Here is a 22910-nt window from a genome sequence, read left to right as displayed (position 1 = left end):
GATGACCCGACACTCAGTCGGGAAAACGTTGCTTCGAGCTCTCACCCACGGCGTTTCAGTAGAACGCTTCAAACAACGGGAACATAACTTGAAAAAAAATGCACCGGTGCAACTTTTCTTCGCATATATCTTTCAGTTCAGGTTCTGCTTCAGCAGGAGCTTTTTAGTAAGCCCAAGCATAACTGTCGTTTTCACTCTCCTGACCCTCCGTCTCCTAGAAACCGGGAACAACCGGGAACAACAAAGAAGTCAAACACTGGAACCCAAATCCCCTCCGATGTCCTCTGGACCAGCAAGAGCCTACCCAAAATCAGTGGGTGAACCCTGGGGTCTGTCAGCCGGACCAGCCTGTGCAGTATTAAAGCCACCTCTCCTTTTTTCTGTGTGGTCGAAGCCCAATAGGTAAGTCCCACCCCTTTCCCTCTCAGAGGCCTCTCCTCCCCCCGGCTTTTAGTCTCGTCTCTTGGATAAAGAGGACATCGAGCGAGGCCCTCTCAAATCCTCATACCATCAGGGACCTTTTGGTGGGAGAATTCATACCCTTGACATATAGAGTTCCAACCCTCAGGCGCCTGCTTCCCTTCCATTCCCCTAATTTTCCTTCCATTCCTGGGCTGTCTCCTATTGTTTACAATTCTGTATTGTACACTCCCGCCCCTCCTGCTGTGTTTCTCCATCCCTTCACTTTCTCCTAGTCTAGGACCCACCTGCGTCCCCTATTTCCCCACCCTTGTGATTGATAACATAACTAAACACATTTTCAACATGTGTACCAATAACGTGCTACCTTACATGGTGATGCCCTTCTTCAAATGAGGGCCACTAAGTTAGGAATTCCCTGTTGCCTGGGGCCTTTGTTCCCTTCACCTTCCCTTGTTACCTCCGGGGGTTCCCCTTTTTGCAAGTTGGCTCGGTGCCCCCTCTTGGGTTAAGGTGGCTTTGACGGCGATGGGGAGCTTAGCATCACATTTTCTTCCAGCTTTACTTCTTTTTTGCATCTCTGGGGCCTTACTTCTGTTTGCATTGTTCTTGGGGAATGTGCCCCTTGCGCACCCTCTGTTAGATGTTGCAGGATTTGTTTTGCTTCCACTGCTGTGGTGGCCCTGTACTCCTCTCCTTTGACCTCGAACGACAGCACGAAGGGGTATCCCCCACGTATATCATATTCCGTTGTCCGTAAGCCACGTGGTGATCATTCTGCATGCTCTCCTGCACCCAAAGGTGAGGACCGACAAGTCCTGGTATATTTTGACCTTGGAGCCCCGGCAGGTCCATCCTGTTGTCACTGCCGTCATCCATCCCCATCGTCGAATCCGTCGCCGTGTCATCTCTGGGATCCGGAGAGAGCGATGAAGGCTCCACGGGCCGCGAGGGTTGGAAGGGCGGGGGAGGATGAATTCTCTGCTTGCTTGGAGGACTTCCCGAAGGGCCCGGCTCCGTCGGTTCTCCCGTCGGCGTTAGCAGCAACCTCGTCCTCCTCTCCGAGCATAAGGTTTGGATTGCCATCAAAATGGCTGCCGAGCTGTCCTGCAGCTCGGGCACTGGTTGCGATGGGCGAGATGGCTGCTCCTCCACTGGAGCCTCGCCATCGCTCTCCTCGATCGCTTCTTGTGGATCTCTCCCCTGGGATCGAACCTTCTCGAACCTCTTGTTGAGGCCAACGACTTCAACCAGCTCCTCCTCAGAGGCTGTGTCGTATCCGTAATGGCCGCCACCCCCCCTTTTTCCACCGGGGCCTTGACGAGGGTCTGGAAAGAGGATTTCCTCCGCAGTGGCAGGGAAACTCTGGGCCCCAAGGTCGCCTCCACTGGGGTAGCCTCCATAGGCTTTGCCAGGGACGCCACGACTCCCTCGAGCGAGGCCTTAGCTGGGTGAATCAAGGCCTTCACCACCTTGGGCGCGGTTGAGGCCTTCACCTTGGGGGGGAGGGAGGGGAGGGGGAGAAGGGTCACCACCTCGCTCCCCCTCGGCTGATTCCTTCGAGATCGACCGAGGCCTCTCCAGAAGCTTACCCGGTTCTCCGATTTCCTCTTCCCCGAACAAGAGCGTTGGCTCGCGGTTGATGGCATCTGTGAAAGTGCACCCTGCCTGGTAGCCAAAGTGCCCAACCCTTCAGCGCTCCCGGACTCATGGTGCTTTGCCTTTTGTTGGGCCCCCGTCGCCGGGGTGCCCTCACACGACTTAGAAGACTGCTCAGACTTCTTCTCACTTGCTGGCCCTTCTCCAGCCAGCTTGTGAGTCTGGTCCGGCGATCCCTTATGGTCCGTTCCGACAGGTTCTTGCAAAACGCACAGTCCTTTTCCACATGCGTTTTGTCCTCATGAAGGCAGTAGAGACATCTCGAATGCTCATCCTCCTTGAAAACATTCTGTAATCCGCATCCAGGGCAGTTCCTGAACAGCTTGGATCCGGGCGTCGAGCTTCCTTTGTCCTGGGCCATGTCCACAAGGTAGGCCTCAGATCTTCTGGAATCCTCCAAGAAGTGTAACTCGACGAAAACGTCGCCCTTGAGAGGCGTAGAAAATTCCGAAACGGGTCCCCGTTGATCGGAAAGTAGAAACGGTGGAGCTTGAGGCTCGATTGACCGAAAAAATGAGATTAAACTCTTTGAAAAAACGCAGTAAAAGCCCGAGAGCTAAAGCACGAGGACTCCCAACACTTGAACGTGCAGTAAAAATCTGAGGATGGCTGCCAGGGGAGGGGCCTAGGGAGATGGCAGTCATTGGATGGGGACAGGATGACCCAGAGGCCAGTGATTGGTTACTACTAAGAAAGACAGATCAGAAACAAAACAGATACTGATTTTTTCTATACCGAGGATTCTCAGCCTGACGACGGGGAATATTCATGAGCATGTGAATCCATGCCAGACCACATGCTGGAGAAATGTATTTAAAGAAAGAAGTCCCAGGGACGTTTCGGTGACACTGCACATAGGGTGCTGGGTGTCCCAAAGCAAAAAGCAGACGCCTTTATTAAACATATGGAGTTTACCAGACTCCATAAAACAGTGAAAATAAAAATCCCAGTCAGGGAAAAAGAATGAGTGGTAAAAAGTTTGACTAAAATGTCCAACACCTTTTTCACAATCTAAAGATATCTACTTGGAGGAGCATTATAGAAGGCAAATTGAAGTCAGAGAAAGTTGCTGCCAATACACCCAGGTCGATAACCATTTCCAAACTTCAGGAAAACAAATATTCCAGCCAACCATCGATTGTAGTCTTCTGCACCGTATATAAACATGAAACACATTCACAATGCAAAAACAAATTAATACACAGAGGGCATTTGATGAAATTAGGTTTAATAGTAAAAGAGTAGCTTGAAAGTCAAACTAAATGCCATGAATATTTATAGTCCAAGTGTATGACAATATTGTGAATGCGACACCTGCACAGTTCAACAAAACGTACCTTGAATTGAGTTTTTTTAAATTTTTTACCTTTGGCATCAAGTGCAACAAGACGACCAATGCAGAGTGGACGATTGCCAAAAGGATCCCTCACGCCATAAATAACATCATTATACATGATGAGGAGAGAATAGGATGTTGGCGTTTCATTCATAAGATTTTTTATCCTAGAAGAGTATAAAGATTTTATTAGAGGAATTCAAATGCCACCCACTGTCCGCCTCACCAGTTGACAGAACTTTAAAAAGCAGGGTACAATCAATCAAACGCACTTTATTCCTTCAACAACAATAATTAAAGTTTTGGGCAACCTCAAGTCTGGTCCCTCCCACTCCCTCGGCCCAAATTAACTTTGAATTTCGTTTTCGGCAGGTTTTAAAACAGAAATTAAATTACTGACATGCTTTGCTTTGTAACACCTTAATAAAAATAAAAAAAAATAAAAAAAAAAAAAAGTCTTCTGGCTTTAAAAAAACGATACATCAAAACACTGACAATCACCAAAACCAAACATAAAGCATTTCGTCGAACATAGGACAATGCATCACATACAACATTACATATTAGGCTCATTGCTACATAAATGGCAAAACGAAAATTCACAAATTTGTGTGCTAATCTAAATCAATAATGTTAAAAGCTTCCAGTGTGCAGGCTAATCATTAGTTTGCTATATCTAAAAGTGGCTTCCTCCTGGACAGATATTAAGCCGCTGTGTGGCACGGGAACTGTGGCCTCATCTCCCATCGTCCCACAAAGGATCATAGCATGCAGAGGGGTCCTAATGACATGTACAATGAATAAAGATTTAACATAATAACTTTCTAGAAAGTTATAATTCTATTAAAGACACTGAGGCGAGTATTATGCTTCTCTTTCTTTAATTCGAAATGAAGAAAAAGCTTAGCAGCAAGGTATTTGTGCACCCAAGTGTGCCATAAGTAGTGTGCAAAAACAGGTGCACCAAATATATAATAGTAAGCATGAAAATATAACAATAACATCATAACATAACTAAAGTCTCTGAAGGAACTGCATTTCCCAGGGAGCTTTGTTCCAGTTCATTTAGAGGTCACCAACATGTGACCTAGTCCACCAATAGTAGTTAGATCCCCTCCATAAACAGTCCTAAACATGATTTCACTTCCTCTTTCGAGGCTGCGAACTTGGCTGTCCAAAGAAGATGACTAGCCAACTTGTAGAATGACTTGCGTCGGGCCGTGATCAGACGGACTTGTCTGTAGGCGCTGTCAAAGAAAGGGAAAAATTAGTTTCTTGCATATGACAACCCTAGATCCCTTATCAGGGAGGGAGTGAAATTCATGGAGTTATTCTGATACAATATATATAAATTCCAAACATTAACATTTACATTAAGTCTTTAATCAACATCAAGTAATATGCTGTCATTTCTCGCCGGGTGGGATAATGCTCGCCTCCTTGTCTTTAATAGAATTAAGACTTTTTAGTAAGTTATTATGGAAAATCTTTATTCTATGTCAAGATCGGAGGCTCCCATTATGCTTGTTTAAAGCTTACTTACCACAATGGATGCCGGCTGATCTACCGGTTTCAGGTAGAATTGTTTGAATACGGATTCACTTGCCCAATCTGCCATCCTCATGATATCTTCTAGGCGAACTCCTGCCTGAAAGGCTTTGGAGGCCATGGCTCCTCTAACAGAGTGGGCTCCGAAGTGCTGGGTGTTGATCCCTGCTTGAGCTAAAGTGCAGCGTACCCAGCGTGCTAAGGTCGGTGGTGATACCGCTTTGTGCGGTTTACGCAGAGCTATCAGTAGCTGCCTGTTAGGGGAGGTCCTGAGAGAAGCGGTCTTTTCTTCGTAGACTTTCAAGCATTTAACCAAGCAAAGTTTGGGTTGATCTCTAAAGGCGGGATAAGAAATCACCCTGGAATTGCACTTCTATGGATATGGAATACAATGCCATCTGGAGAAAAGGCTCTGCCTGCTAGGGCTAGAGCTCTGACATCCGAGACTCTCCTGCAGGATACCAAGCAGAGTAAGTAGTGAGTTTGCCGGATAGGGCCGTACGTGATAGTTCTTCGTTACAAGGCCATGACAAAAAGAGGTTCAGTACTTTATTAACATCCCAAAGCTTGTCATAGCGAGCTGGAGGTGGGACGGTAAGTCTCACACCCTTGAGCAACCTGCAGACGAGGTGGTGTTCTCCTGCTGGCACTCCTTGTATCAGGTCATGACCTGCAGAAATTGCTGAATGGTAGGCGTTCACAGTCCTGTAGGCAAGTCCTCTTTCCGCTAAGGATGCTAGAAAATTCAAAATCTCTTCTACAGGTGCTGAAATTGGATGAAATCCTTTCCCGGCATCAGGAGCTCCAGATACTCCAAGAGTTGGAATATCTCTTAAGGGTAGTAGGGGCCCAGCTCTCCTCAATGAGATTGATCGCTTTGTGAGACATGTCTGGTACCCTCCATCTTGACCTGAAATCCTCCAGGCCACTAGGGTCAGAGATCCGCTGAGGAGGAGAGGATGACGCTGACCTGATGGATCTAGTAGGAGATCCAGAAACTGGGGGTAGTAGGATTGGAGAATCCGAAGAAAGTTCCAGAAGAACTGGCTACCAGGTCTGAGATTTCCAGACCGGCGCTATAAGGATCAGATCCGCATGCTCCTGACGGGCCTTCGCCAGGGTCCTCGCTATCATGGAGAAAGACATACAGTATTCCTTGGAACCATGACTGCAGGAATGCATCTGTCGCAGCTGCTGGGTCCGGCCTCCAGCTGTAGAATGTTGGTAATTGGGAGTTGAGTCTGGAGGCGAGAAGATCTATGGACATTGGACCCCAGATATCCTGGAGGCGGAGAAAAACCTCTCCGTTGACCCTCGAGTCGCTGTAATCTGTCGAATCGCGGGAGTACCACTCTGAGACTACATTTGAGAGATCGGGAAGGTATTCCGCTGTAACTGAAATCTGATGATCCAGACAGAAATGCCAGAAATCCTTGGCTAATTCTGCTAGGGGTCTTGACTTGGTGCCGCCCAGATGGTTGATGCATCTTACCGCAGATATGTTGTCCATCTTTAGTATGACAGCAACTTACTGGTATCATGTAATAATATCGCCATATATATGGTCGCCGTAAATAATATCACCGGGAAAATGTTGTGGCGATATTATTTGGGTGACCATATATATGGCGACAGGGGCAATAAAACAAATTAAAAAAAAACAAATTAAAAAAAAAACAAAAAAATAATAATTTGGGGGTTACGGGGTTGTCCCCCGCATGTTCCATACAATAATGTCGCCACAAAAAACGACCATTATTCGGCGATATTTTTGCATGGCAAGATTTTTGTGGCGACATTATTACATGGAACCAACTTACTCTGTCTCTGGCAAAAGAGCGCACTGCAAAGGAACCCTGCAAGAAGCTCCAGACAGTTGATATGTAGATCCAGCTCCTGAGGGGACCAAGTCCCTCCTGTAGCTACGGCGCCGCATCTCGCTCCCCAACCGGAGCTACTGGCATCCGACTCTATGATAATATCTGGAGCAGAGCCGAAGATGGCTCTGCCGTTCCAGGCTTCCATGTGAGTGAGCCACCAGTTGAGCTCTGTCTTCGCTTGAGGAGACAGTGTCAAGAGTTGAGAATAAGAAAGGCTCTGCCTCAAGTGTTGGCCTTTGAATCTTTGCAGTTCTTGATAGTGAAGAGGGCCGGGAAATATTGCTTGAATGGAAGATGAAAGTAGCCCTATCACTCTTGCTAGTTCTCGAAGAGAGAACATGTTCTTCTGTAAAAGCCTGCGTGTTTCTCTTTTGGTAGAGAACATTTAGGGTGATGGGAGTCTAAGTTGAGAATTCTGTGTGTCCACTATGAACCCCAGAAATTCCATATTTTTGGATGGAAGTAGAACTGACTTCTCCCTATTGCTAGTTTGGTTTGTTTCCGAACTAGTTCCTGTGATTGGGCCATGAAAATGAGGTTGTCTAGGTAAATTATGAGACGACACCTTGTTCTCCTAAATGAGCTACAACAGGGCTTAAGAGTTTGGTGAAAACCCAAGGTGCCGAAGAGAGCCCAAAGGGTAGGCTTGTACATTCCCAATCTTGATTTTTCCAAGAAAATCTCAGGTAACATGTGTGTGCTTGATGAATCGGTACTGCGAGGTAAGCGTCTTTTAAATCTAGGCGCATAAGCCAGTCGTTTGGCCTCAGAAGATCTCTGAGCATGAGTATACCTTCCATTTTGAAATGGCGGTAAATGATGAATTCATTGAGCGCTCTGAGGTTTATGACTGGGCGTACTTTTTGCTTCCTGCATACTAGAAATATGGGACTGTAGAAGCCTCCCTGACTTGTGCGGGGCGAATTGCTTGCTTCTGGTGAAGACTGAGTATTTTGCTGTCTAAGGCGGTCTGATCTGATTGAGACATTACTATGGGAGTGGGGCGACATGTCTGAATGGGCTGCGTGAAAAACTCTAGGCGCAGACCCCGAGCTGTGTGCCTTACCCAGGCCTCTCCCGATAAGTTATCCCAAGCATTTGCAAACATCATTAACCTCCCTCCTACAGGTGTTAGTGGCGCTGGCGCTGTTATCAGTACACTGACCTGTAGGTTGTTGTTGGGCTGGGTATCTAGCCGCTCTCCTCCAGGGACACCCTCTTCCACGACCTCTCAAGGGGAAGAATGTGTCGGAGCGTTCTTGTCAGGAATTATGCTGGACTCTGGATTGCTGAGGTCTCTTGTCGAAGTAGTAACGGCCAGAAGAGCAACCTCTTCCTCGTCCGGCCTCTGAGAAAACCTTGGTTGCAAATACTCTATTGAAGCCTGTGCTTTGTCCAATGCCGTGAATGTCCCGATGAATTTTGTCATCTCCTTTATAAAAGGATCTCCGAAAAGCTGGCCTTGCGCAGTTGGGCCGGATTCTGTGTCTGCCAGTTCGCTTAACTTGGCATCTATTTTGTATAGGATGCCTTTCCGTCGCTCTGTTGAGATAGCGCAACTGGCGTTTCCCAAGAGGCAAATAGCCCTCTGGACCCAACCGGACAGTATTACTGGGTCGATGGGGTCCGAGGAAGTGATGGCTGCATTTGCAAGATCGGAGAGTTTTGCCAGTGGACCTGCTACATCCAGCACTTTATCTTGGCAAGACTTTCAGGCGCGATCAATAGCCTTCCTAGGGTCTTTAACGTTTTTACCTAGAAAGGCAATCATTTTAGAATCGATCTCTGGAGTCAGAGCTACTTTATCCGCAATGTCTGGTCATGGACATTCGGCACGAAGTCTGGCCCTGACTTCTTTGTCAAGCGGCTTGCGCAGCCTAAGGTGGACGTAACTCGATGTCTTGGAAGATGGTTCCCAGTCGGTGGACCTGAGGTGTATTAGGTCTTCCGGGGTAAACATACCTTCTGTAGGAGGTTTGGCCCCGGTTGTGTCTTTAGGGATGGGGTCTGCCGCAATCCCTGACCCAGAGGGTTTTGAATCCTCTAGATGAAATTTCTCTTCTGAAGAGGAATGGGAAAGATCAGCGTTGTAGACGCTCCTAATATGATCATCTTCCGTGCCCTGTCCATATCCCTCTGGGCTTGAGGGTTCATTTCCCCTGATTTCCTCCTCGGGGTAAGAGGGTTGGTGGGAAGGGGTTACCTTCCTGGTCATGAAGGCTTGTTTCAGCCTTGAGGAGACGTCCGTTACAGCAGCTGTGGCATTAGGTGGCTGGCTTGGAGGGGGAATTGTAGAGCTTTTACTCTTGCGAGCCGGTGTACATCCCCCTTCGGTAAGGTGCTTCCTTTTCTGTGTTCTCTTCCTCCCAGGAGGGGAGGTCCCTCTGAAATGCTCCTCCATAGAGTCTAAGTGATTTTGTATGGGGATGAGCATATCTGTTATGGCTTTCTTAATACTGGTCTCCACTGAGGATCCCAGAACCTTCTGTAAACTATTAGCCATTGCCACTTCGTCTATGTAGCAGTGATCTCCCTCAGCCTCAGACCAAGCCTGATCAGATTGAGGTGAGTACTGCGCTGCCATGGTAAAATAAATGCACCTTGCTCACTTTTTTTTTTCCTTTTCTGGGCTTCTGAACGCCTTCTCTCATTGCCCAGTAATCTTAGTTCTTAGCTGCAAGAAGCCGTTATAGTATAACGGTCATGCGCACTCGAGCGCCGGAATGCAGAGGAAAGGACCAGGGAGAGCAGGAGCTCGCCTGGTGGTCTGCAGGCGGTGCAGGGTGTTCCAGCGAGGCCGCACCAGCTCCCCAGTGCTTCAGGAGCGCAACGAAGATGCGGTGAAGCCGGCGCGAGTCCGCTGAGGGATCCGCTCGATGAGCGGATCAAATAACAGCTGATCAGCTGTGACCGCGTGAATCGGAGCTTCACATTACGCGGTCTCCGAGGCAAGAGGACTGGCGTCGGAGCACAACGATAATAAAAGTACACATTTAATAAATATTGAAAGTACATTCGGATAGCCTATAATCATGCAGTAAATATAGATTATGAAATTTTGCAACTTTATCTGTAAATTATAAAATCGTGACATAAGCAGTGCTAAACATGAAGTACTTATCTCTTGCTGTGAGCAGCAAAGAAAGAGGAAGTGACATCATATTTAGGACTGTTTATGGAGGGGATCTAACTACTATTGGTGGACTAGGTCACATGTTGGTGGCCTCTAAATGAACTGGAGCAAAGCTCCCTGAGAAATGCAGTTCCTTCAGAGACTTTAGTTATGTTATGATGTCATTGTTATATTTTCATGCTTACTATTATATATTTGGTGCACCTGTTTCTGCACACTACTTATGGCACACTTGGGTGCACAAATACCTTGCTGCTGAGCTTTTTCTTTATTTCGAATTAAAGAAAGAGAAGCATAATGGGAGCCTCCGGTCTCGACATAGAATCTGGGCTTCTAGAATACTTTCTGAATCCTAAAAACAATGGGCAAATTAACATGAAGTGAACTCCAGTTTCGATGCTGTTCATAAAATAAGGACAATCAGATTGCGTTCCATCCCAAATGTTGGGATATGCTAGAAGGTTACATTTTTAAAAAAAGAGTTGAGAGAGCCAAGAGGAACAAAAAAAGGAAAATCAGAACACTTACATTGTACAACATGAAGCCAACATGCAAGGTGGACACTCTGCCAGTTGTAAAGGGTGATGTGCCAAGCAGGGGTCGAAATTAAGATCATCAGCAGGTTCTAAAATAAGCTAAATAAGCTACTGGATATTGGGCATCAACCAGTAGGAGGGAGTTTACCCTTTGAGCACCAGGAACTAGTACATAGCGTTCCACAAATCTAATGTTTACATGCAACGCAAACATTAACCTTTTGTCCATTATATACAATCCATGATGCTTTAAATGTCCTCTACATGTCTCTAATGCTTCTTTATAGGCATTCCCAAATATGGAAAGGTAATGTCACAGAAGTGGGGTTGTCCTCGGGAGCCAAAAGTAGATCCTGGTAGCGTTTGGCGTCAAGCTAACAAGGCTCGCCAGGGCTAGAAGCAGGAGCCAAACAATTCCCAGCAGGTTTAAACCCTAGCCAAGCAATATATTTTCAACAAGTAGCCAGGACTTTAAGAAAACACGGTAGGAATAGAAATCAACAAGCTCTATTGGCATTGTTGTGATTCGGCTTTGAAAAAAAACAAAAGTTTTTTCATAACAGTGCACATACATAATGATCAATCTGAACATGGTATCATAAACCCTCCCCCTTTCACCGGATCCTTCCCCTCTCCACAGAACATAGTAACCTCCAGGTTACACCAGGGTAAAAAGGTCTCACTTCTATTTTTACATACACCAGAGAAGAGACTTTTATATTTGCTGTCCTCTCCACTGCAAGGGAATTTCATACTCTAAGGAAGCACATATGCAGAAATGGTGATACTTTCATACCACATTGCGAAGCAGCAGTCAACTTTGCCACACAAGTATGCGGATAGAAAAAGCCCACTTGAATAAAGAGGTACACGTTTATCATTGGTGTGCCCTCAAAAGTATATGGAGAGGAGGATCACCTGGTGAAGCTAAGCAGTTTGTTTCTGTAGGGTTTGTTCCTTAAAACACCCCCCAGGAAACCCCAATTCACTGGGTCAAATACCAGTTCTGCTTCCTGTACCAACAGGGCTGAATTGGTGGTCCCAAAAGCCACTTCGAACAGATGAAGTACCCTACAGATAGCAACATTTTCCTTTGGAATACAAAGCCAGACTGATCCAGATCAAAGCATGTCGGACAGCATAAAGTCTATTTGCCAGAATCTGAATATAGATCCTGGCATCTAAAGTAACAAACATAGTCTGATCAGATACACATTCTTCAGGGTCGTTACCTGGCTTTGGGAAGACCAATGTGAGCCTCCAGCCTTTTCCTTTGTGCGCAAGGAAATGTCAGTAAGTGACTGGAATAAAAACTGACCTCAGGTTTTCTAAACGCCATCTCACAGGCCTCCTTGCCCTAGGGTTTTATTTGGATTGGGCATTATGGCGTGTCCTGTCCAGATTGTCAACAATGGATACATGTTGACAGAAGGGCCAATAATTTTTTTTAAAGGAGTTTTATGCCCTCCCCACCCCCTTCACCCATCTGGGAATCACATGCAGCATGGAAGACATTCCATGGCTTAGGTGCCAAATGAAAGATTGCCGTTTTGTTCCAATTATAGAATTTATATTTTAGACTTGTGTGTTTAAGCTTTGTTAGTTTGCAAGGCATTCAGTTGCACTCTGTAAGGGAAAATTCTCATAAATGTGCCAATTCCCTTCAACTTCGATATCCCCAGCAACTTTGCTGGATTTTGAGTACTTTTTTATCTGGAGAGAGAATGAGCCTTTTCCCCCCCACTCATCTATTTTGATGTGCGTTTTACCTCCATTTTCTTGGTTATGGAGCATAACCAACTGCACAGGAATCATCCTTTTCAATTGTGTCACACAGCACCATCAGTGCAGTGGCACAGGGAAGGCTTTTCAGGCTTTCCCATGGTTTTAATCACTTCTCTGGGATAAACTACTGTTTCCCAGTGTAAGTAAAGTGAAATTGACTTTACTAGTCTTTTAAATTCCTACACCCAGCACACCCCATCTTACAATAGAGTGCTGTAGGGGTTACCTAATATCCCCCCCCACCAAAGTCTCGATACTCATGTAGCAGTCAAATGCTACCCTTTCCTCTCAGAATGGCTGGTGGCAGTGGTTTTACAACAAACTACCATGATTTTTCCCCACCGCGAACTATTCGTAGCTCCGGTAACGTTGAATTGCGGGAGCCAAGTTTTTCAAGATGGCGTCTGAGCACCCTTTGTTAAAACAGGTCCCGGTATTCTTTTTTTGCCATTTCTTTTTGGAAAGGTCCTTCTAGAGTTTTTCTCTGCATGCCAAACCAGGTTTGGCGCACAAGTGCCTGGGGTGGGCAGGAGTGAGGGAAGTGCCTGAAACTCCCTGTGCTTAGTCTCCTAGGAGACCCAAATGCACTCTGTGGTGATTGGCTGGATGACTGTCCGGCAAGGATATCCACCTTGCTGGGTGAGTGACAGCTAGGCTGGAATGCTGAATAAAAGGCAAGTCTCTTGGCTTGGAAGGCAGAGTCGACCACTGGAACGAAGGAACCGAAGATTAGCTTGAAGAGGACGACTGCTGCAACTCCTGGACCGTTGGTTTGCTCGGTGAAGCACTGCTGCAGGTCGGAATCGCCAAGTTCACATCGACAGAGAAGCCCCTGCAAGGACGACTTCTCCCTTTGAGTTGGAGGGCCCAGTCAACTCACACGTAAACCACCTGGACACCTATCTCAGAGCTGGTTGAATTTCCTCAGAGTTGCTGCAGGAAACCATAGAACCAGGGAGAGGGACACCAGTTTGTGTGCGTTACTACAGCCACCGGAATTGAAGTTTGCCAGTTGCAAGTTTTTTTTACCAGTCCCAGTGCAGCAGTCCCCCGATGTCTTCCCTCTTGACCCCATGACTGAGGCCCAGGAACAGCGAGATCTGCAGGAACAGAAGTCATCAGCTGCATATTTTTCTTCATTGTAAGGTACTGTGAAACAAAACAGAGTACTTACCTCTCGCAGTGAAAGTGCTTGAAACTTTTGCAACTTGCAGGCCTAATCAGCTTACGACCGACTTATGATTCTTCTTTTTACAAACTACTTCCAAGAAATTGTGCAGAGACTTTACAGTTTACTTACCAGAACCGATTTATCCTATCCAAGACTTTAGCCCATTGACTTTGGCCTAGCCTATTGAATTGACTCTTCTGGTGAACTCAAAATATTTGCACTGTCTAAGAATAATTGTAACCCGTCATGTTATAATAATCTTTGCCTTTTACTCCTCTTGAAAAGTATCCTGAAATAGTATTGAAGTATATTTGTGTGTGATTATATTGCCTCCTCCTTATGAATGACAATGCATTACTTACGTAAAAGCATTTCTCATGGTTGTATCTGCTTAGATTCACATGCTGTGCATAGTCCAACATCCCGTGGTCACTGCGGAGTATTGCATTTTGTTTTTCGTAGTCGAAAAGGGGACATCGACAAGGCGTGTCTGTAACACTATCCCTATAGTGACGTGCGGTGTACCCACAATCCCTCACGCGTCGAGGTCCCTCGGTTTGTATTTTTTCTGCCCTGAGGGAGCCTTCTAGACGTGCGTGAGTACAGAAAAGAGATAAAAAGATGTCTATGTTCCTTCCATCCGAGCGGGGAGGAAGGGTGGGCGCATGTGAATCTAAGCAGATACAACCATCAGAAATGCTTTCACGGTAAGTAATGCATCATCTTCTGATGTTTGTTAATCCGCTTAGAATCACATTGTAACGCTCACCTGGTTCCCCCGGAGGCGCAGGTCTTGATCTGGCGAGGATACTGTCTTCAGTGTTAGGCGCAGGGTTCGTTTTGCTCCCGGACTGGGCCCCCTTCCCACCGACAGTTTAAGCTGAAGAGTGAGATGTCTGCAAGGGTAAACCAAGGTATTAGTGTTTGGAAGATTCGGAAAGTTCCTAGCCCCTCTCGCCCTTTCTTTCCCCGTGGAACTGGGTTGATATTGCGCTTACCTTATATAGGTAAATGCCGGGCTCTCCATCCTGCGTCTTGTGCAGGGGCGCTGGATCCAGTTGCTTCACTGGATGCGAGCTCTGCCTCTTGATAGCAGAGGATTTGCTGAGAGCGAAGACGCCGTTAATGCACGAGCGTGCCTTGTAAGTATTAAAGTTCCTTTTGCATTGTTCTCTTCTCCTTCAAAAGTCTTAAGTCTGTAAAGTCTATGTCTTTCCTTTTTCAGATGCTGTGACGATGAAGATTATCCTTCTAATGGCACGTAAGTAGAAAGACTGCACTAGCGCTGGAGAATGCTCCGTAATGTCTCTTTTGTCTTTGTAGGTGCTGAGGTGCAGCGCGAACAGATTGAAAGCGACGGGTAAGCAGTCTTGTAACTAAGCGTTACTAACCGATGTATCTTGCCTTGCAGGTGCCGGAATGCAGCGCGAGCTGAGTTGGAACGGGCGTAACACAGGTAAGCAGAACTTGTAGTTGAATATTACTGACCGATGTTCTCTCTCTTTGCAGATGTCGGATGCCGGAAGAGAAAGGCAGAAAAAGGCGCCTTGGATGCTGCCGTTGGATTAGGTAAGTAGATTTGCTGCCTTTACTTTAGCCTAACCTGTGCCTTTGTTTTGCAGGAGCTGCAGAAGACTGAAGAAGACTGAAGATTGGATTCCAGCAGGTTATTTCGTGTTCACAGGATCTGGAGCTGGAGGTTTCCTGGAGCTGACACGGTGAGCGTCCTGCTGCAGATGCAGAATAACGCGAAGCACGTGAAACCAATCGGGTGTGGTTTAAATAGCCTTCTGTAGTGCTTAGGCGTCTCCTTCCACGGCCCCACCCAGGTAAGAAAAGAGTTCCAGATTTCTAGAAGAGTTCCTGTGTTCTGCTTCCAGGGAGTGGCTCCTGCTCCACCCAGACAGAAAAAGTAGTTCCAGGCAGAGAAGGATCAGGAGACCAGTTAGCTGGTAAGTAAGCAGCATGGTCTGCTACAGGTAGGTCCACCAAGCACTCTTATCTAATATGAGCCCGGCGCTTCCTGTGCCAGGACCAGTCACCATCATGAGCCTGGCGCCACTGGCACCAGGACAAGGTCCAGAGGGTCCAGGGACTGGCTGGTTCCTGGGATCAGAGTCATGGGCCTGCTTCCAAGGTCGTGGGGCAAGTCCTGACCCCTTGGAAGCAGGGATCATGACACACATGCTGTGCATAGACTAGCAAGCAGTACCCGGAGTTGGAGGTGGGTTGTGAGAAGCAACAGTAGAGAAAAGATGTCTTAATACTGCTTATCCCACCTGGGAAACAGATCTAGAGTGGGCATCTAGACAGTAGTGTTTTGTAAAGGTGTGTATAGAACTCCAGGTTGCCGCTTTGCAAATGGACTCAAGGGGAACATTTGCAATGAATGCTATGGATGCCCCAGTGCCTCGAGTAGTGTGTGCTCTTGGCTTGAAGGGTAGTTCTCTCTTAGCAAGAGTGTAACAGAGTGATGCATTGAACAATCCATCCAGATATAGTGGACTTTGAGACTGCATCTCCTTCTCTTCCTGCTGCCACCGAGAAAAAGAACTGATTAGTCTTTCTCAGTGGTCTAGTTCTTTCAATATAAAACATGACAGCTCTGCGCACATCAAGTGTATGCAGGCTTTTTTCTCCCAAATTTGAAGGGTTTTGAAAGAACGTTGGTAGTTCTATTGACTGGTTGACATGGAATTTCGAGATAAATTTCGGTGCAAACCTCGTGTGTGCGTAGAACCACCTTATCTTTGTGAACCGTTAAAAAGGGGTCTAGAACAGAAAGCCTGTAGTTCACTTACTCTCCTAATGGAGGTGATAGCCATTAGGAAGGCAGTCTTAAGAGTGAGGTCTTTAAGAGTTGCCTTGTGCATGGGTTCAAAAGGTGAGCCCATGAGCCTGGTAAGTACCACATTTAGGTCCCAGCAGGGAGCTGGGTTTGCTATCGGAGGGTGTATTCTCTTTATCCCCTCCATAAAGGCTTTAATAACTGGGACTTTCCACCATGACACTTTAAGTTGGGAAGTGGTGTATGCAGATAGTGCTGCTAGGTTGACTTTAATGGAATTGAATACTAGACCAGAGTCCAGTGAATGGGTCAGGTACAGAACAATTTGTGTGGGAGAGCAGTCAACAGGGTTGATGTTTCTTCCTCTACACCAGATGACAAATCTCTTCCATTTGCTAGAATAACAGTGATGAGTGTTAGGCTTTCTAGCCTCCCTGAGGATGTCCATGCATCTCAGCAGGAGTTGTAAATGTCCAAATTCTATGATCTCAGGAGCCAGGCTGCTAAATTCATGGTCTGAGGGCATGGATGCAGTGCCCTGCCTATGTCCTGTGACAGCATGTTGTACGGGCAGGGAAGTTTCACTGGAGGAGATAGAGACATCGCCATCAGGTGAGCGAACCATGGCTGCCGGACCCACATAGGGGCCACTAGTATCATGGCAACTTGTTCCTGGTGCATCTTGTGCACAATCTTGTTGAGAAGGGGAGTCAGGGGGGAAAGCGTAAACAAATTTCCAGGACCATGGAATCGATAGACCGTTCCCCTTGGATTGGTTCTGGGGGTATCTGGAGGCGTAATCATGGCATTGCGAGTTCTCCAGAGTTGCGAACAGGTCTATTTCTGGGAATCCCCATTGTGTGAAAACGTTAAAGACCGTCTGCGTGTAAACGCCATCCGTACTCTGAGGGCAGAGGGAAGTCTCTGCCGAGTTTGTCTGCTAGCAGATTGAGTTCCCCTGGTACATGTTGTGACAGTAGGAACATGTGTCTGAGAGCCCACTTCCAGATGTTCTGGGACAGCTTGCACAGTCCTGGAGAGTGAGTGCCCCCTTGTTTGTTGAGGTAGTACATGGCTGTGGTGCTGTCCATGAGGACCATCACGGTCTTCCCTTGTAGGTGTGTCTGGAAGGCTTTTAGTGCCTTGAACACAGCCAGTAGCTCTAGTAAGTTTATGTGCTTGGATGCTACGCTCGGAGTCCAAACTCTGAGCAGTCTGATGGGATAGGTGAGCCCCCCATCCTGCGAGGGATGAGTCTGTGGTTAGAGTGGCTTCCACTGCGGGGGTGGTGAATGGTTTTCCCATTACCAGGTTTCCCTTCGACCACCACCGTAGCAAGAGAACCAAGGCCTGCGATACCACCATTGTCCGCTGGCCTGCCACCACTGGCATTGGGCACATGCGCAGACGCGCATGGGGTACCAAATAAATACAGGACGCCATCATACCTAGCAAGCGCATTGCTTTGCGTACCGTCACCTCTCAACCTGCCACATATTGAGGGATCTGAAACAGCATGTTTTGGACCCTCTCATTGGAGGGGAAGACGAGGCCGTCCTTTGTTCGAATTAGAGCCCCTAGGAATTGTTTGACTTGGCTGGGGTCTAGGATGGACTTCTTCTCGTTGATGGAGAAGCCCAGTTGGAACAAAAGGTCTACAGTCTTTTGGGTATTTAAGAAGCATGTTTCGTAAGAATCCCGTTATGAGCCAATCGTCGAGGTAAGGATATACTGGGATGGAGAACCTGCACAGGTGGGCCGCTGCCACTACTTTCGTGAATACCCTCGGTGCCGATGCTATCCCGAAGGGTAGCACTCTGAACTGGTAGTGTTTGCCCTCTATCATGAACCTGAGGTATTTTCTGTGCGTTGGCAACGTTAAAATATGAACGTATGCATCTTTCATGTCCAGTGTTGTCATGTAATCTCCTTGTGATAGCAGGGGGATCACTTCCTGTAAGGTCACCATACGAAACTTTTGAAGTTTGACAAATTTGTTCGCTGGGCGCATGGTTAAGTCCTTTTTGGGTACAAGGAAGTACACTGAATAAATATCTTCCGTTACCTGAGATAGAGGCACGACCTCTATAGCTCCTTTTTCGTAGCTGGTCCACTTCTTGCAGAAGGATGGCAAGGTGTTCTGGTGTCATGTGTCGTCCCCTTGGGGGTCTGTACGTTGGAGAACTGTTGAATTCTATACAGTAGCCGCGGACTATGATTGATAGTACCCAGCGGTCTGATGTTACTCCCTCCCATGCTGGAAGAAAGGATGTTAACCGGCCCCCGACCGGCGATGCATGGGAGGGGACCCGAATCTTTGAGTCATTTGGTGTTGGTGGCTTGGGAACCTCTAGGGGTGGAACCCCAACCTCTCCCTTTGCCACGGCATTGTCCTCTCTGGTTGTATTGACCACTGGTGCCTTGATTAGAGGACCAGTTGTTTGCAGAGTATTGCTGCTGCTGATTTTGCTGCTGGCGTTGGCCTTGAAAAAAAAAGCGCCTATTGCCATAGCCACATTTGTTAGGAGGCCTAGAAATCTGGTCTAGGGTGTTGATGGTGTCAAACTCTTTCTTTGCCGTTTCTAGTGCCTCATCAACCACCTTTCCAAAGAGGTTGGCATCTTCTATAGGCTTGTTGATTAGAGATGCTTGTGTTTCAGCTTTAAACCCCGAATTACGCAGCCAGACATGGCGTTTGAGGAGTATTCGTTGGACTAGGGAACGGCCAGCCGTTTCTGCAGCATCCAGAGTGTTTTTCACGATGCTTTGGTTGACTAGGGTCCCTTCAGTAATCGTGGCCAGAAGCCGTGTACATAGGGGTTCTGGTACCTCCTTGGCGTCCTTACGTAGCTTGCTCCATTGTGCATCTGCGTAACTTGCTAGCAAGGAGTTGTTTGTAATCCTTGCGGAAAAAGCAGCGGAGGTTGTGATCCTCTTCCCTAGGGCATACAATTGTTTACCCTCTTTATCTGGTGGTGCTTAGCTGGTAGACAGCGGGACCCCTGCTCTTTTCCTTGTATTTGTCACCACTAGGGAGTCTGGTACAGAGTGGCCCCTGACGTACGACGGGTCTAAAGGAGAGGGACTGAATAGTTTTTCTATCCTCGGGTTGACCCCTCTGACCAACGCGGGTGTAGATAGTGAAGGGATAATTCGTCTCCTTACTGAGGCGAGGAGGGGAATGGTTTGGCTGACAAGGGATTTCTCCTTGATTACCTTCTCCACAAAGTCACTGTCAGGAGAAATCTCCCCAGTGTCGATTTCGAAATGCGCTGCTGCCTTGCGTAGTAGTGCATTAAATGTAGGTTGATCATCTATAGGTGACGTGTTCCTATTAGGTGAGTCCTCGGGAGGGGACAGGTTTAGTGCATCAGGGTCCGAAAACGCTGATGGGGACTGCCAGGGCTGTGAAGAACCTTCCTCTGGGTCTTCTCCGAAGCCCCCCCCCACCTATATCTGGATTATCTTCAAAACCCTCCTCCTCTAGGTTTTGTTCCTCTACGTTGCCTAAAAATTCATCCTCCTCCTGAAAGTGGGGGTCCTCTTCAGTGAGGTCATATAAATCTACATCCACTTGGGAGGCATTAAACAGCCTAGGGAATTTAGCCCTGGGGTCCACCTGAGGTCCCGCTCTTGCCCTTTTGGGTGGTAGTAGGTTTTGAGTCTCCATAAACCTCTCCATCTTCTCCATACAGAACTGGAGTCTCTCCAGGGTCTCATGAGGTACCCCTGAGCGGTCTGGGGGGGGGAAAAAAAAAAATAGGGTTTTCGGCCTGAAAATGCTTTGACCTCTCCCATAACGTCGAAGAAAGCCTTCCGTCGCCGTCTGAAAAGCCTTCTGGCAGGCTAGGAGTCCCTTTAGATGGAGGGGGCAGTTCCTGCCTTCCTTCCGGCCTTTTCAGCGTTTCTCTAGCCTTCTGAGCGGTATTCGGCGTATCTTTCGCCGTCTGCCTCTGGCTATCGGCGGAAACGATCCTCGCCAGTCTCTCGACAACTAATCTGTCTGTGGAGGGCTCTGGTATTGACGTTGCGGGCGTCGCGTGTTCTACGGCAACGGGTGCTCTCTGGCGGAGCGATTCGTCTGGTGGTTTGGGATAGCGCCCTTATCTGGGGAAGCCCAGTAGCTGGTCGCGTCTGCGGTTGCGAGGGGGGTTTAAGACTCTTACAGTCTGAGGACGACGCCGGTGGAACCTGCGTCTCCGTTGGCACTGATGGTTTCTTCGTCTTTGACGAAGAAGAAGAGCCATGGGTTATGTGTTTATGGGAGTGTTTTTTGTGTGCGTCAGTGTCGCCGTGGTGTTCATCCCCATAAGCAGGGCGTGAGCCAATCTGGTCGGGGCCGGGGACAGACGATGAGGAGAGCGAGTGCTCCTTAGAGAGGTCTACGACTTCCGAAACGGATGTCGGGTTATCACATTCCTCGTCACTTTCTGCGGTGGCGGCGGATGAGGAATCGGACCTCGACATGGCGTAGGCCGCCCACCTCTTGACCCTGCAGTCCATTAAAGTCTTAGGCTTAAGAAGCTGACAAGCCACGCAGCCGTCTTCCTTGTGGTCGAGGGGTAAGCAACGGTTACACCGTTTATGCTAGTCTTTCCAGGTGAACTTGCCCTTGCAACGCGGGCAAAACCTAAAGGGTGTCCTCTCCATAGCTGAGGAAATATTTCGCTGTGATAACAACCCAGAGGGAAAGGGAGGGGAAAGGAAAGGCATTCTCAGAGAGAAACAAGCGATGTGCCATGACCCCACTCTCCCTACTGTCTTTTGGCCAGCGAGGCCAGGCCACGTGTTCGGCAGCGCGGAAGGATCTCCTCCGTCTCGTCCCCGCCGTCGAAGTTCTTACTCGGCGGAGAAACAGCTTTGCAGCTACGTCGAGGGAGGGATCTATGTAATAGATATTAATAAGTAACGACCAAAGGTCGAGTAAATGAATTTGCAATGTCTCTCGAGGAGCTTCGCGTAAAGGCGACCAATATCTGGGCAGAAAAAAACAATCTGAGGGACCTTGACGCGTGAGGGATTGTGGGTACACCTCACGTCACCATAGGGATAGTGTTACAGACACGCCTTGTCAACGCCCTTTTCGACTACGAAAAACAAAATGCAATACTCCGCAGTGACCACTGGATGTCGGACTATGCACAGCATGTGATTCTACGCAGATTAACAAACATCAGAAAAGTATTTATCAAAGAGACCTTGAGTGTAAGTTTATTTGAACACTTGAGATTGTAGACCTCTGTGTAACATCATTACTGTTCACATTCCCCACTTGAGATAAGCCTGGCTGCTCAGTTCTGCTACGAAAACTGTGTAGTACAGACTTCTACCAAAGCTTGGTTTGCTTACACGTGTAGTACTAGTTGTGTGTAGTGGTCCCAAAGGGTACTGCACACAAATATTTTGTCTTACACACGCTCACTGTGGTGAGACCAAGTTAATTAGTTTTAACCAGTGGTTCCCAATTTCATTTTACAAGCCTGTATTCTTTAAGTACTTTTTCCTTTTAGAACGATGCTTTATTCACCTGGTAGAGTCAATACGTTCTATCAGCTTGCCTCTACTTACTGCCTTAAGTGCATAACCTTGGTTTCCCAGAAGGGTATCACTGGACGTGTTACTTACTGTAACGAAGACTATGGCCTTACATTAGTTAAATCTGGTGGTGTGACCAAGGGGACGGGTACCTCCCAGGTGTAGTGGATGATGCTCCTGGTGGTGGCATGGAGAGAGCTTCTGATCACATCCACTTAGTCCATGCCACTGGCAGGGGTCAGCCACATGCACAACCAAATTACAACTGGCTCCTTTAAATGAGAAGGTTTGGGAAGAAAGACTTTGTAAGCCGGGCACCAGGAATACCACAGATCAACCTTCGCCCTCAGTAACCAAGTGTACAGACATCAAGCGGAAATATACTGCTACTGCAGGCAACACTATGCAAACAAATGGGCGCCAAGATATATGAAGGTACAGCAGAGAAATATGTTGTAACCTTGTAAGCTTTGCACCTTATTGCTGCGCCCTGTTACCTACGGGTCTGGTGGCATTATAAATAAACAGCTGCTGCACACCCAGAAGGAAACTGGAATACCAAGGTTGCAGACCTGAGTTTTAGAGCTTCGGTCTATGAAGAAAAGAGGAAATCCTGGCCAAAATGCCAGTACAGCTCAAACAAATTCATTAAAGGGAGGCCCAACCATGAAAAGACATTTCCCCCCACACAATTGCAGACCTTTGTAAAATGCTTGGCCCAAGGGAAGGTAACACCAGGGAATATGCAGACCGCACTCAGAGGTAGCTGTGTGGGTCATGGACAGAGTTTGGATTTGCGGGAGATGGCAAGGGACACAGCTGGAAGAGGCTATGGAGCAGGAGGAGGCATCCAGCACTAGCGAGTTACTACAAGATGAGAGCAGGAGGAAGAGTGCAAACATCGCCCAAGACAGACTGTAGGGGAGGCCTCAATCAGGGTGGGTTAGAAGCACAGTGGGAGAAAAGAATAAGCATGGGGTAGCGTCAAGAAGGGCCAGGACCAGAGTAACAGAGGAGATAGGAAGAAATCACAGCTCTCTAGGAGGGAGGGTGATAAGGCCCTCATAAGCTCCTCTGTGGAAACCGGGGCAGGCAAAGTCGGTTTGATCGGAGAAGTGA

The 22910-nt window shown here is 47.6% G+C and overlaps 1 protein-coding gene across 2 annotated transcripts in view; it reads right to left on the bottom strand.

The window, feature by feature from the left end:
* The window catches only part of PPAT (phosphoribosyl pyrophosphate amidotransferase), a 444376-nt gene that overhangs the window by 220840 nt on the left and 200626 nt on the right, over nt 1-22910 (bottom strand). For both annotated transcript variants that reach the window (XM_069631602.1, XM_069631603.1), the window contains one exon: nt 3446-3582. In XM_069631602.1, coding sequence (XP_069487703.1) covers nt 3446-3582 — 137 coding nt within the window. The remainder of the gene's footprint in view (nt 1-3445; nt 3583-22910) is intronic.

The sequence above is a fragment of the Ambystoma mexicanum genome, chromosome 6q, assembly GCF_040938575.1.
Source record: "Ambystoma mexicanum isolate Mex_15411 chromosome 6q, UKY_AmexF1_1, whole genome shotgun sequence".
In the NCBI taxonomy this organism is placed as follows: domain Eukaryota; kingdom Metazoa; phylum Chordata; class Amphibia; order Caudata; family Ambystomatidae; genus Ambystoma; species Ambystoma mexicanum.
The sequence above is the reverse complement of the archived record's forward strand: the minus strand, read 5'-3'. Positions and strand labels throughout refer to the sequence as shown.